Source organism: Phocoena phocoena, chromosome 8, assembly GCF_963924675.1.
Source record: "Phocoena phocoena chromosome 8, mPhoPho1.1, whole genome shotgun sequence".
NCBI classification, from domain to species: Eukaryota; Metazoa; Chordata; class Mammalia; order Artiodactyla; family Phocoenidae; genus Phocoena; species Phocoena phocoena.
In genome coordinates this window covers 104,832,437-104,845,371 of record NC_089226.1, presented here as the reverse complement: position 1 = coordinate 104,845,371, position 12,935 = coordinate 104,832,437, and the positions used below count along the sequence as shown (strand labels likewise).

The 12,935-nt window shown below is 53.4% G+C and overlaps 1 protein-coding gene across 1 annotated transcript; it reads right to left on the bottom strand.

Annotated features, from left to right (window-relative positions):
- Nucleotides 1-10,101: 10,101 nt before the first annotated feature.
- Nucleotides 10,102-12,715, bottom strand: LOC136127056 (glutathione S-transferase P). The gene is made up of 6 exons (XM_065882472.1): nucleotides 12,592-12,715; nucleotides 12,173-12,273; nucleotides 11,977-12,064; nucleotides 11,487-11,590; nucleotides 10,544-10,651; nucleotides 10,102-10,365 (listed from the first exon to the last, which is right to left on the bottom strand). The coding sequence occupies exons 1-6, from the start codon at nucleotides 12,713-12,715 to the stop codon at nucleotides 10,177-10,179; spliced, it is 714 nt and encodes a 237-aa protein (XP_065738544.1). The 3' UTR covers nucleotides 10,102-10,176.
- Between the last annotated feature and the right edge of the window lie 220 nt (nucleotides 12,716-12,935).

Here is a 12,935-nt window from a genome sequence, read left to right as displayed (position 1 = left end):
TGGATTGTTCCTTTTTCTAATATAAAATATTTCTCTGCATCTCTTTTAACAATTTTGCCTTGAGGTCTATGATCTCTGATATTACTATTGCTACACCAGCTTTCTTTTTATTAGTATTTGGAGTTTTTTTTATTTTCAATCTTTCTCTTGTTTTAGGGATGGCTTTTAAAACATCTAATTAAATTTCATTTTGTTTTATTTTAACTCAATCAATCTCTGTCTTTTAAGAAGAGAATCTGGGGCTTCCCTGGTGGCGCAGTGGTTGAGAGTCCGCCTGCCAATACAGGGGACACGGGTTCGTGCCCCGGTCCGGGAGGATCCCACATGCCGCGCAGCGGCTGGGCCCGTAAGCCATGGCCACTGAGCCTGCGCATCTGGAGCCTGTGCTCCGCAGCGGGAGAGGTCACAACAGTGAGAGGCCCGTGTAATGCAAAATAAATAAATAAAAAGAGAGTCTGTCCTGTTTACATTTATTGGTATTGCCATTGGAACATATATCTGCCATATTATATTGTGTTTTCTATTTAGCATTCTTTCTCTTTATTTCTTTTTCCTCTATTTTCTGGACTTCTACTGAATTAACTGAGTTTCATTTGTGCTATTCCCTTCTTCCCCAGTATTGGTTTGAAAGTTATACATTTTATTTCTATTTTTAGTGGTTTCCCTTACATTTTTTTCCTTCCTTTTTTTAAAAAAATTATTTATTTATTTATTTTTGGCTGCGTTGGGTCTTCCTTGCTGCGCACGGGCTTTCTCTAGTTGCGGCGAGCAGGGGCTACTCTTCATTGCGGTGCACGGGCTTCTCATTGCAGTGGCTTCTCTTGTTGTAGAGCACAGGCTCTGGGCGTGCGGGCTTCAGTAGTTGTGGTGTACAGGCTTAGTTGCTCCGCGGCATGTGAGATCTTCCCGGACCAGGGCTTGAACCTGTGTCTCCTGCAGTGGCAGGCGGATTCTTAACCACTGCGCCACCAGGGAAGTCCCCTCCCTTACATTTTTAACAGTCATGCCAAAATTTCTTTTTCCAGCAAAAGCTAGTTCATATGTCTATCCTCCTGCTGGATATGAAACAAAACCAAGTATACTGCTTCCCTCTGTACTTACTTCCATCCCCAATTCTGCACTTCTGATTTCTGGGTTGGTCCTGTTTGTGACCCGGCAGGGAGGGCATTTCTGGCCCCCTGCCTCACGCTCCTGGTGGAGACCTGGCCTCAGTCATGGAAGGCTCTCAGCCTTGCTCTCCAGCCCTGGCCCCAAGCCTGTGCATTTGGCTTGGCTGTGTTCCTGCTTCCTGGCTAAGTCACAAGGCTTCAGCTCCCGCCCGAGGCTGTGGGTTTCTTCCTATTTCTTTCCTTCAAAGAGAGCCTTATTTCAAGTCTACACAGAATTCCTTTTCATTTCTATGTGGTTGGAATGTCATTATTAACGCTTTTTATCCTTCTCTGATTTTGATGTGTTTGAGAAGGACAGGGTGCATTTCAGGTTCTACTCTAATATCTTGAACTGGAAATCTCTCTCTTTTTTTTTTCCATTAATTTAAATTCGAGAAAGTAAAGTCGATCAGTCATGGCTGGTGAGGTACACACAGGACAATGTGACTGCCTTTGGATCAAGCAACACACTTAACGATGCATGTGACCCAGCCTCCTTCCCTGCTCTCCAGGGCAGGGTGCCCTCACATGCTCTGCAGACTCTCGTACTGGTGTGAGAACCACTCCCTGTCAGGCTGCCAGTGTCTCGGGGTCCTTCTGTGGCTCATACTGGTCCTGAAGCACTGGGCAGCATCTACAGTCTCCAACAGGGAGGACCTGTGAAGTCTCAGTTGGGCACAGGTCCCAAGGACCGGTGCAGTCCGCTCAGCCCACCCACCCTGGCACCTCCCTGGTAGCAGATCCACACTCAGACACCCAGTAGATAAGGTCTAGGTATATGGAGTGTCTCCATGTTGGTCCTCTGCCCATCCCCAAGTTGTCCCTTGGCGTTCTGCCTACACCCCCTTTGTCCCTTAACACAAAAGCTCTAGTCTCTTCTTTGCCCCGTGTAGCCCTTGACGGCTATTTGGGAGGACAGATACCAGGAAGAGCTTACACACTGCTTGACTAATCCCAAGCTGTTAGAAATGTGAGACTCAAGGTTCAGTTTTTAGAAACGTCAGGCCCTACCTTATAAATCAGCAAAAAGAAAAACCAGTTGAGTGTTTATTAGAGACAGGTTGAGCTATTCATCTTCTGGTACATGTTCTTCTTACCGTGACCACTTTGCACCTTCCAAAGACAATTTCCTCCCAATACACAAAACTCAGAGCCACAAAGGACACATGGAGGGGCGCCACTTCTGCAATGGGTCATGACGCCATAGCCAGTATTTACGGCTGCCTCCGTCCTTCCAGAATCCCACATTCCCTTTGCCTCTAGCCAGTACTGCAGCTGCTGAGGGGACTTTACCAGGTGGGTGACTTAATGCCATAAAGATGTCACACCTTTCCAAGTTAATTTACAAACTCCAATCCAAATCCCATCAAGGCCTTTCATGGAACTGGGAAAACTGATTCTAAAATGGATATAGAAGAACAAAGGGCCAAACCAATTTTGAAGACGAACGAGAGGCTTGGGGGGAATCTGCCCTGCCAGACAGCAAGATTAATTATAAAGCTAGAGTAATCGAGACAAGAGGACCAACACTTCCGATTTATGGTGCTTCTTTATCATAATTTGCTAGAAGTTCTGCAATTCTGGTTTTGATTTCTTTTTTGACATGCCATTTTTTTTTCTTTTTTTTTTTTTGGCCTCACACACCGCGGCATGTGGGATCTTAATTCCCCAACCAGGGATCGAACCCATGTCCCCGGAAGTGGAAGCGTGGAGTCCTAACCATTGGACTGCCAGGGAAGTCCCATGCCATTTTAAGAGAGATGTATAAATACATTTATAAATATAACTATTATAACTGTAAACATTACAGTCTCTTTGTTCCTGGGTTTTGCTATTTTTCATTTTATTGCCTTATAATGAGAGACTGTTGTCTGTACTGTTCCTCTCTCTCCCTCTGGAATGTTCTAAAACTTTCTCTGCGCCATGACATATGGTTACTATAGTAAACGTCCCATGAGCAATTGAAAGGACAGTGCCTTCTCTGTTTTCTTATTTCAGAGTTGGACATTTGTTGTTTCCAGTTGCCTAAGTCCCTGTCTTCCCATCAGCTTTTGCTTTGTGAACGTCAGGGTATGTTATTTGGTACATAGAAGCTCATAACTGTAATCACTCCAGATGTCTCCTACATACATGAGAGATGGAGTGTGTGTTTGGTTTTTTATGGTCTTTGTGGCTTTGTTTTTTTGTTTGGTTTTTTTGGCTGTGTTGGGTCTTCGTTGCTGCGCGGGCTTTCTCTAGTTGCGGCGAGTGGGGGCTACTCTATGTTGCAGTGAGCAAGCTTCTCATCGCGGTGGCTTCTCTCGTTGCGGAGCACGGGCTCTAGGTACGCAGGCTTTGGTAGTTGCTGCACGCAGGCTCAGTAGTTGAGGCGCACAGGCTTAGTTGCTCCGCGGCATGTGGGATGTTCCCGGACCAGGGATTGAACCCCTGTCCCCTGCACTGGCAGGCGGATTCTTAACCACTGTGCCACCAGGAAGGCCCCCTTTGGGGGGATTCTGAAAGATTAGTGGGAACACCATCTCCAACATTATAAACCACTGGTCCTCCCTCCCCCGTCAGATGTTGCAAATATATTTCCTTTGAGTTTATCATCTATCTGATAATCTGATAAATAGTAACCATCATTGTACAAGAGAAATCCTCAGTTTTGATGTAGACAAGTTCATTCATTTGGGGGCCTTGTTTAAGGAATTCATCCCCAGTCCAAGGTCATAAAGAAATCTCTTACTTTTTTCCGGTTATTATTTTATTTTTCTCGTTCACATATAGGTGAGCCCTATGGCAGGGTTTCTAAATCTTGACACTATGGACATTTGGGCCTCTTCAGTTCTTTGCTGTGAGTGGCTGTCCTGTGCATTGTGAGATGCTTTGCCAGCAGCACCCCATAAGTTGCGACGACAGAAATATCTCCAGATGTGGCCAAGCATAATCTGGGGGACAAAATCACCCCCAGCTGAGAACAACTGATCTATCTAGAGTTTATTGTTGTAAATGGCGTGAGATGAGAATCCAGTCATTTTTCTCAATACGGTGAATCAGTTTTACTAATACTAAATAACTCTTCAAACTTATTCAGTATTTGTGATGTCACTGCTATCACACATCAAGTTCCTGTATATGTATAGATCTGATGTTGTATGTGGTAGGGACTGACTAGATATGACAAACTTATTTCCTCCTCCTGGGCAGAGAGCCCCCTTGTATCTGGATGGGGCAGAAGTGAAGAGTGTCATTTCCAGGGCTGGGCAGCTGGGAGCAGGTGTGTCTTCATCACTGCTCCTTCCCTCCCTCCCTCCCTCCCTTTTTCTCCCCATCTCTGGTCTCTCCACATGGGCTCTCTCTGTGGCAGCCTCAGGGTGGCTGGACCTTTTGCACAATGACTGAAGCAAGTGTCACGAGAGAAACTGCAAAGCTGTGTGACCTTCTCAAACTTAGCCTGGGAAGCCCCATCGTGTGGCTTCCACTGTTTTCTCTTCACTGAGGCAGCAGCAAAGTCCTGCCCAGCTTCCACGGGAGGGCATAGAGATGCCGGAGCGTCAAAGTATTTGTGGACATGTTTCATCACCACCACAAGATATCTGACACGATTTCAAATTCTTTATCCCTCGTGTATGGTGTTTTTCTCTCTCCGGAAGGTTGCAGGGTCTTCATTTCCCTTCTGGGGGCTCTGGAATTTCACGATCTGCTTTTGTATCAGTCTTTGGTCCTTCTTCATTCAATGTGCTGGGCACTCATTGTGCCTTTCAACGTGAAAGCTCATCTTCTTCAGTCCTGAGAAAATGTATTATTCATTTGATAATCTGCTCCCTACGATTTTTTTTTTTTTGCGGTATGCGGGCCTCTCACCGCTGTGGCCTCTCCTGTTGCGGAGCACAGGCTCCGGACGCACGGGCTCAGCGGCCATGGCTCACGGGCCCAGCCGCTCCACGGCATGTGGGATTCTCCCGGACCGGGGCACGAACCATGTCCCCTGCATCGGCAGGCGGATTCTCAACCACTGCGCCACCAGGGAAGCCCTCCCTACGATTTTTTTTTTTTCCTACGATTTTTTTCTACCCTCTTCTCTCCCTCTCTCTAGACTTCCTTGAATAATACTCTGTTTTTCTCATCTTTCCATGCTTTTATCTTTTTGTTCTATTTTCATATGTATTTTTCAACTTCCCCTTCTGAGATTTTTCTTTTCTGATAAATTTATTTATTTTATTTCTTTATTTTTGGCTGCGTTGGGTCTTCGTTGCTGCGCACGGGCTTTCTCTAGTTGAGGCGAGCAGGGGCTACTCTTTGTTGCGGAGCCCGGGCTCTAGGTGGGCGGGCTTCAGTAGTGGTGGCTCGCGGGCTCTAGCGCGCAGGCTCAGTAGTTGTGGCACACGGGCTTAGTTGCTCGTCGGCAAGTGGGATCTTCCCGGACCAGGGCTCGAACCCGTGTCCTCTGCAATGGCAGGTGGATTCTTAACCACTGCACCACCAGGGAAGCCCCTGAGATTTTTCATTTCTGCTCTCATATTTTTAATCTTTCCGGGAAACGCTCTTTTTAATAGCCTCCTTTTATCCTCCAGATGTAATAACTTTTCTTATCTCCCTGAAGTCACTGATTAAAGTTTATTTGAAGTTTTCTCATGCACAGCCTGCACGGTGTCTATCTTCTCTGAGCTCCTTTGCCCCCTCCTGTTTATTATTGTTTCTCTCTTTTACGTTAGAGATTTCCCTCAAATATCTGGCAATCGTTTGTTGTCCGTTGATATTTGTCGTGTTAGGAGCGAGCAGGAAGTTTGACGGAAGTTCAGTGACTGAGGGGACTGTAAACTTCGTGGCAGGTTTGCTGGCTACAGACCCTGTCATTGGATCAGTTTCCACTGCTCGTGGAGGCCTCCGATGCTCTCCCAGCCGGGTACGGACCTCTCTGCGCATGCTCCGGAAGCTGGGCGGGAGGGCACGCTGCGAGCCCCGCCCACTGCATGTGGCCAGGGGCGGGAGGCCAGGCCAGGCCTGTGCAGCGTCAGGCCTACCCCCGGCGGCCTGGATTCCTGATAGAGAGTGATGCCACCAGGTTTGTTCTGCAGCAATATGTGCCTGGAAACCCACGGAGTAGGCACAGGGTCGGCTGGGGTAGGAGGAAGCAGCGAGCCTTCTAGAGGTCAGCACCCCCGATTGTTTGGAGCCTTCCTTGTTCTGCAGCAGGGTCATCCCACTGGCCACCCTAAGGCCCTCCTTTAATCCTTTATGCCAACAACCTCAATGCCAGCTCCTACCTCCCCCGCCCCCCCCCCCGCGCCCCCCCCCCCCTCCCCGCCCCGCATCTTGCCCCTTCCAAGTTCCTGAGCACCGGCCTCTGCCCAGGACTTTGGACGCTGACCTTGGCCTTCTCTCTTTCCTGGCAAAGTGGGCAGTGAGAGGTGCCACTCAAAGTTCTTCCCTGGGGAGAACTTCCTTCTCCAGGGCCTTTCAGGGCTGCCCACCTCGGCCGGAGGCAGTAGCCCTGCTGCACAGAGCCCTGGGGAAGCCCAGCTCCTGGTTAGCCCCCAGGGCCCTCCAGGTTAGCCCCCAGGGCCCTCCAGGCCAGGTGTGGCAGGTGCAGGCACATTGGCAACGTGAACCACGAACTCCTGCAGTTTCCCGAGTCCCTCACGTGTCCTGGAAGCAGTGCTGCTTGGCACACCATCTCTGACTCGCTGTTCTCATGGGCAACTCAGACTGATCCTCTGGTGCCCCCCGAGTGTTCAGTCTCCTCCAGGGCCCAGAAATGAGCCAGGGACCGTTCCTCAAAGGAGAATGTGTGGGCTCCTGCTTTCCCCCTACAGGATTTCTCCACTCAAGGTAAATGCCTGAGGAAAAGGCTTCCAGTTGCTGTAGCTGGGGTCGCCTCTCTGCAAGAGGAGACTGAACACATAACGGACAATGGCCAGACCGTGTATGGATAAAGATCTGACCCACGACCTGCAGCAACCTGCCTGGAAACCAATCTCTTACCTACAGTAACCGGACAGGAAGCCAGCCCATTATAGGTCAGACTTGTAGGAAGTCAGACTGCTATCTCTAAGAACAATCCAGGAAGCCAACGATAACCCTTGTAAATAATCACCCCAAATGTCCAGGACTTGATTAATAAGTGACAGCTTCCTTAATTTTTATCCCCTTTTCCAACTTAGGACCAACCAGAGGAAGCCAAATCTGCTCCCCTAAGCAGTGACACACGATGTCCCCACTTCCAGTCAGCCCGCCTACAGCCTCCATTCAGGGCACAGCTGAAGTCTCCCTTTTCCCCCATAAAGCTTCCTCACTCCTCTGCCTGCCTTTGAGCCAGCCTTTGGCAGTGGCCGATTCCCTTGCTGGAGCCAGCTCTGAGTATACAGCTTGCTGTCATTTGCTGGTCTTTATTTTCACAGAGGGCAGCTAGAACCAGCTAGGAGGGAAGTGGAGTTTCCAAAAGAGAGGTGAGGGCGGTGCTGAGGTCAGGAGATGGTGGAGCACAGAAGGTCTCCATCAGTCCGTGGGGGCGGGCCTTCGGGATGCAGTGGACTAGGTGTGCAAGTGGTGTGCTCCCAGGCAGAAGGAGCAGGCCCGGCCCGGCTCTGAAACCATCCTTCGCTCTCCCCAGTGGCCAAAGTCACCTAGCCATCGTCTCCAGGTCCAGGCGCTGTCTCCAGGAGAATCTGTCCCACTTTGGCCCTGCAGCCAAATGTCCAGGCCAAGGAGGGGGCTGGGCCCTTTAGTCTCTCTCTGATCACTTCCCCCAGCTTGGGTGTCTTCCTCCACTCCCAGATGAAGACATTTTCTCAGTTCCCCATCACTGACAGCTCTCAGGGGCTGGTCTGGGAGAGCCAGAGGGGCCTACTGTTGGCGTGGGGAGAATACCCCAGAGTCATAGCCCCCTCCCCTTGCCTGATCACCTTCAGAGGCAGGACAAAATTGGGAGGTGACTGGATTCCCTTAGCCCGAGCTGAGAATAAAGGATAGATCAGACAGGATGGGTCAGGTTTTGCTGCAATAACAAACCACCGTAAAATGCCGGCAGTGTAAAACCACAAGGCCACCGCTCAACCACACCACGTGTCCCGCTCCATGTTGCCCTTGGAAGTGATTCACCCACTCTGCCCACAGTCCAGCACGACCAGAACATGTTATATGGCCCCTCCCAACTGCAGAGGGGTCAGGGAAGTGTCATTTTCCCAAATATCGTCAGTGAGCAATAGAAAAAAGTCTCTTGCAAAGGGGGCTGCACTCTGTTGGCTCAGCCCCGTGCTCCCAGAAGGCCGGATCCAGGCCTCCTTGCTCTTTTTCCCAGTGCAAAATCCATTGTGTGTGTGCACCTAGTGTACGGAGGCATCTCCTGTTGATGGACACCTGTTCTGTTCTCAACCTGCTGTGATCACAAGCAATAATATGATAACCTTGCTGGTGCCTCTATTCACTCTTTGGCAAACGTTCTGTGACTCAGTTACCTCATTCAGAAACAGGGATGAGAGTACCTACTCAAGGGTGGTGAGGACTAAGGAAGGTAATATACTAAAGCATTTAGTATAATGCCTGGCATCGAAGGTACTCCATTAGCTTTAGCAATTATTATCCTTATTTGCAAGGGGAGCTATAGATGGTTCAGGGATACATGCCTCTTAGTTTTGGGTTTTTGGGGTTTTTTTTTGCGGTACGCAGGCCTCTCACTGTTGTGGCCTCTCACGTTGCGGAACACAGGCTCCGGACGCGCAGGCTCAGTGGCTGTGGCTCACGGGCCCAGCCGCTCCGCGGCATGTGGGATCTTCCCGGACCGGGGCATGAACCCGTTTCCCCTGCATCGGCAGGCGGACTCTCAACCACTGCGCCAACAGGGAAGCCCCGCCTCTTAGTTTTGATCCAAACTTCCTGAAGCCAATGTCCCCCACGGGCAATGTCTGTTCCAGCCTCTAACCCATTTCCCCAGCCACCTGCCCAATGGCACTGCACTCAGCTGTTCTGTGCTCCTGGGGTGCTCCGAGGGTGTTCAGGCATGAACTGAATCATGGCTGCCCTGATGCTGGAGCCATGATTGCTCTGACACCATGAATGGCCCCTAAACTGGGGCTCTCTATGTGGGATGGGTGCAGGTACCCCTCTGCCAACCCACCAGGCCTGCAGCATGCAGGCAGGACACCTTAGTCACTGCAGAGCTGCTTCCCTCTGGGCCCTCAAATAACACTTCCTGGAAGTCTCACCTACTTTGTGAGTTCTCTCAGCAATGAGAGAGGTTGACTTACTGAGAGGTTCCCCGCTTTGGGCAGGAGGCTCTGATGCTGGGCAAGGCTCCCCAGAGAAGGGTCTGCTCCTCCAGGCTGCACCAAGGGGGCCTCCCACAGGCCCTCCCCTCCAGCCATCCGTGGGAGCCCCGAGAGCCACAACCTGTTTGCACCCCAATGCCTCCCCACTGTGGACACGCCACAGCCAGCTCACCTAGGCTGGGTCATTCTCTTCGCCCAGCTAACAAAGGTGGTGAGAGAAGGCAGGAGGTGAGCCGGATTGCCCAGTGTTGCTCCCAGGCCCACGATGCACAAGGAAGAAAGGAGAGCCCCATCTGAGCAGAAGTGACTGACCCTCCCACCGACCCAGCCGGGGCTGCTCTGAGCGGTTCAGCTCCTCCCCACGCCCCTCCCCGGCCAAGGGCCCCTCAGCTCCTGCAGTCCTGGATGGAGGCCCTCTGGCAGGTGGCCTGCTGAGAGCAGAAAGCATGTTTATTTAAGTGAGCCTGTTCTCTGTAGACTGTGGGGATCTCCAGAGCAGGGACCATGGTTGATTTCTCTTTGTTTCTTTTTTTTTTCTCTTTGTTTCTGGAGTTCAGTAAACACAGAGCTGGTTGAGGGCTCCAGGAAGACACTCTGTGTTTTAGGATTCAAGTATCCTGTCCAGCTGCCTGTCCCTCCCCCGAGCGTGAGAGGATCAGGGAGCCCCCTCCCCAGAAAACTCAATGCTCACAGCACTGCTTCTCTCTTGGAAACTTTATTGGTCCTAGGGAAAGGGAAGCAGGCAGCTCCCTGCCTCTTGTTGAGAGTGCCACAAGCCCTCACTGTTTCCTGTTGCCATTGATGGGGCGGTTCACGTGCTCCGGGGAGGCCAGGAAGGCCTGCAGCTTGGGCCGGGCGCTGAGGCGGGCCACGTAGGCCGAGAGCAGGGGGAAGGAGTCCAGGCAGCCGGGGGCCAGGACCTGGTGAATCCGAAGCAGGTCCAGCAGGTTGTAGTCGGCGAAGGAGATCTGCAGGGCAGAGCGGGGCAGGGGCTCGGTGGGTGTGGGAGGTGCGAGACAGGGAGCCCGAGCCGGTCCCCTGGTCTGCCCAGCTTTGCTGAACCAATGGCTCACGTGCTCGCTCTGCACCGGTTTGCCATCTGTAAGAAGAGGGTGGTGTGGAAGGGGCAGGACAGGGCCAGCTCACCTGGTTGCCCACGATGAAGGCCTGGCCGCCCTGGCTCTGGGACAGCAGGGTCTCAAAAGGCTTCAGGTGCTGGGGCAGTGCCTTCACATAGTCCTCCTTGCCCAACTCCTGCCAGAGAGGTGCCGCCGCACATCACCCTCCCGACCCTCACACTGCTGCACGCCCTGCCTCTGCCCCTGCCCTGAGACGTCGCCTACTGTCTGCCCCGTCTCAGCGAATCGCCACTCACCCGGCCCCCGCCCCTCCTCTCCTCACTCCCCACCCCAGGCTATTACCACATCCTGTCCATTTCAGCTGCTGATCCTTCGCTAGGCCACTCTTGCCACGATCGCTCTCCGGACTGTTGCAAAAGCCTTGTAGGATCTTTCCGGATCTCACAGACACCACCCTGCTTAGACTCCCCAAAGAGAGTATCCAAGCCAGCTGGTTCAAGGCCTCCAGGACCTGGGCCCGCTGCCCCTCCAGCTCTATCTCCTGCCGCTCTCCCTCCCTCCCTCCCTCCCTCCCTCTCACACACATAGGCACACACACCTTGCCTCTGCTAAACTGGTCCCTAGTCCCTGAATGTGCTCCGTGCCTGATACCTCGTGCACCTGACAGCGCCAGCACCCCTTCTAGAAGCGGACTATAGACCCTTGTCCTCTGCACCTGGTTCCAGGAAGTGCTCCGGACCTCCCCCAGCTGCGGATCAGGGACCGCCTCTGGCTGGATGTCTCCAGTCCTCACGCTGTTCTGCCATTGCCTGCTACCTGACTGGGTCCCTCCCCCAGGCAAGGGGCTGTCTTGTGTCCAGCCCACAATGGCTCTTGACCCCGCCCACCGCAGAGCCAGACGCAGCCCAAGGGAAGGGCCAGTCAGAGCTGCGTGAGGTGTGTCGTGCAGGGTGAGAAGGAAGCCAGCCCCTTTCTTTGTCTTCAGTGACCACCCCCGTGTCCCTGCTTACGTAGTTTGTGTAGATGAGGGTGCCGTATTTGCAGCGAAGGTCCTCCACGCCGTCATTCACCATGTCCACCAGGGCCGCCTCCCGCTGGTCCTTCCCATACAGGCCTGGGGTGGCGGGAGAGCAGACAGCATGACGGGGAGCCTGACTAGCCACTACAACCTGACCCACCAGACAGGCCACATGGCTGCCTGTGAGCCTCGGCCAGGGAGGAGGGAGGAGGGAGGAGGATGTGGAAAAGGACCGTCTGAGTCCATGCTCAGAATTCAGTGGGAGGTGGCCTGCTACAGGTCAAGGATTGCTAGACAGACCCGGGGCCTGACCTTAGGCAAGTTAGGTAACCTCCACTTGCCTCCACTCCACAGGGTTGCAGGACAATTTAATTTAAGTGGTAGAGGCTCAAGGGGCCAACACTGAGCAGATGCTCAGAAACGCTGACTGATGCCCGCACACCCCTGCCCTGGACTGGGCCACCTGCAGCCTCATGACTCACCGAGGGAGCGGCCCAGGTGACGCAAGATGGCATTGGACTGGTACAGGGTCAGGTCTCCATCCTGGAACTTGGGGAGCTGCCCGTACAGCTGGGGGAATGCACAGCTCTGTCAGAGGTGCTGAGCGTGGCTACCCCCCACCCTAGTTTTGCCCCCCAGTGCCCAGCCCCTGACCCGGGATACGACAGAAGTACTGACACAGGAGGCCTTGAGTGAAGGCCAGGTCTCCATGGTCACCACCTCCTCCTTCCAGCTCTGGTCCTGGTCGGCCAGCAGCATGCGCATGGCCTCGCAGCGCCCTGGGGGAGGGGAGGACGGGGTGTGGGGAGGACGGGGTGTGGGGATGGGCAGAGACCCCAGCCTCGCAGCGCCCTGGGCAAGAGCCAAGGAGGTGAGGACTCCTCCGATGGTCTCCCAGCACACTGCGGAGGGGCGGGCCGGGCCCGGGAAGTTGCGTACTCTAGCAACGGGCAGCTCCGGGGCACAGGGAAGGCGGAGCTAGTAGCCACGTGATGGAGGGAAAAGGGAGGCTGGGGACTCCCTCAGGTGGGTGAGGGGCGTGGGCTGCTGCAGCCCCCAACCTCTGCCTCCCCTCCCTCCCGGTCACAGGTCCCTACCTCGAACAGGGAAGTAGACGATGGTGTAGGGCGGCACTGCAGGATGCAGAGAGAAGTCTGTTAGCGTCTGGGAGAGGCGTATTACGGGGGAGAGGGCGCCCGCTCGCCCTCCCTGGGGTTGCATCCCCTGTTCTGGGCGCTGTAGGCCCCCCCGAGAGCCCCAACTGCTCCCAAAAACCCTGGGAGCCCCCTCGGAATCCCCCAGGGAGTCGCAGGCGGCGGGGACTCACTGATGGCAACGCGGACCTCTGCAGCGGCAGCGGCGACAGAACTCCGGCGCCCGCGGTGGCGGCCCCGAGCCTTATACGGGTGGGCGCGCCCCGCCCCGGCCCACCCCACCGTGC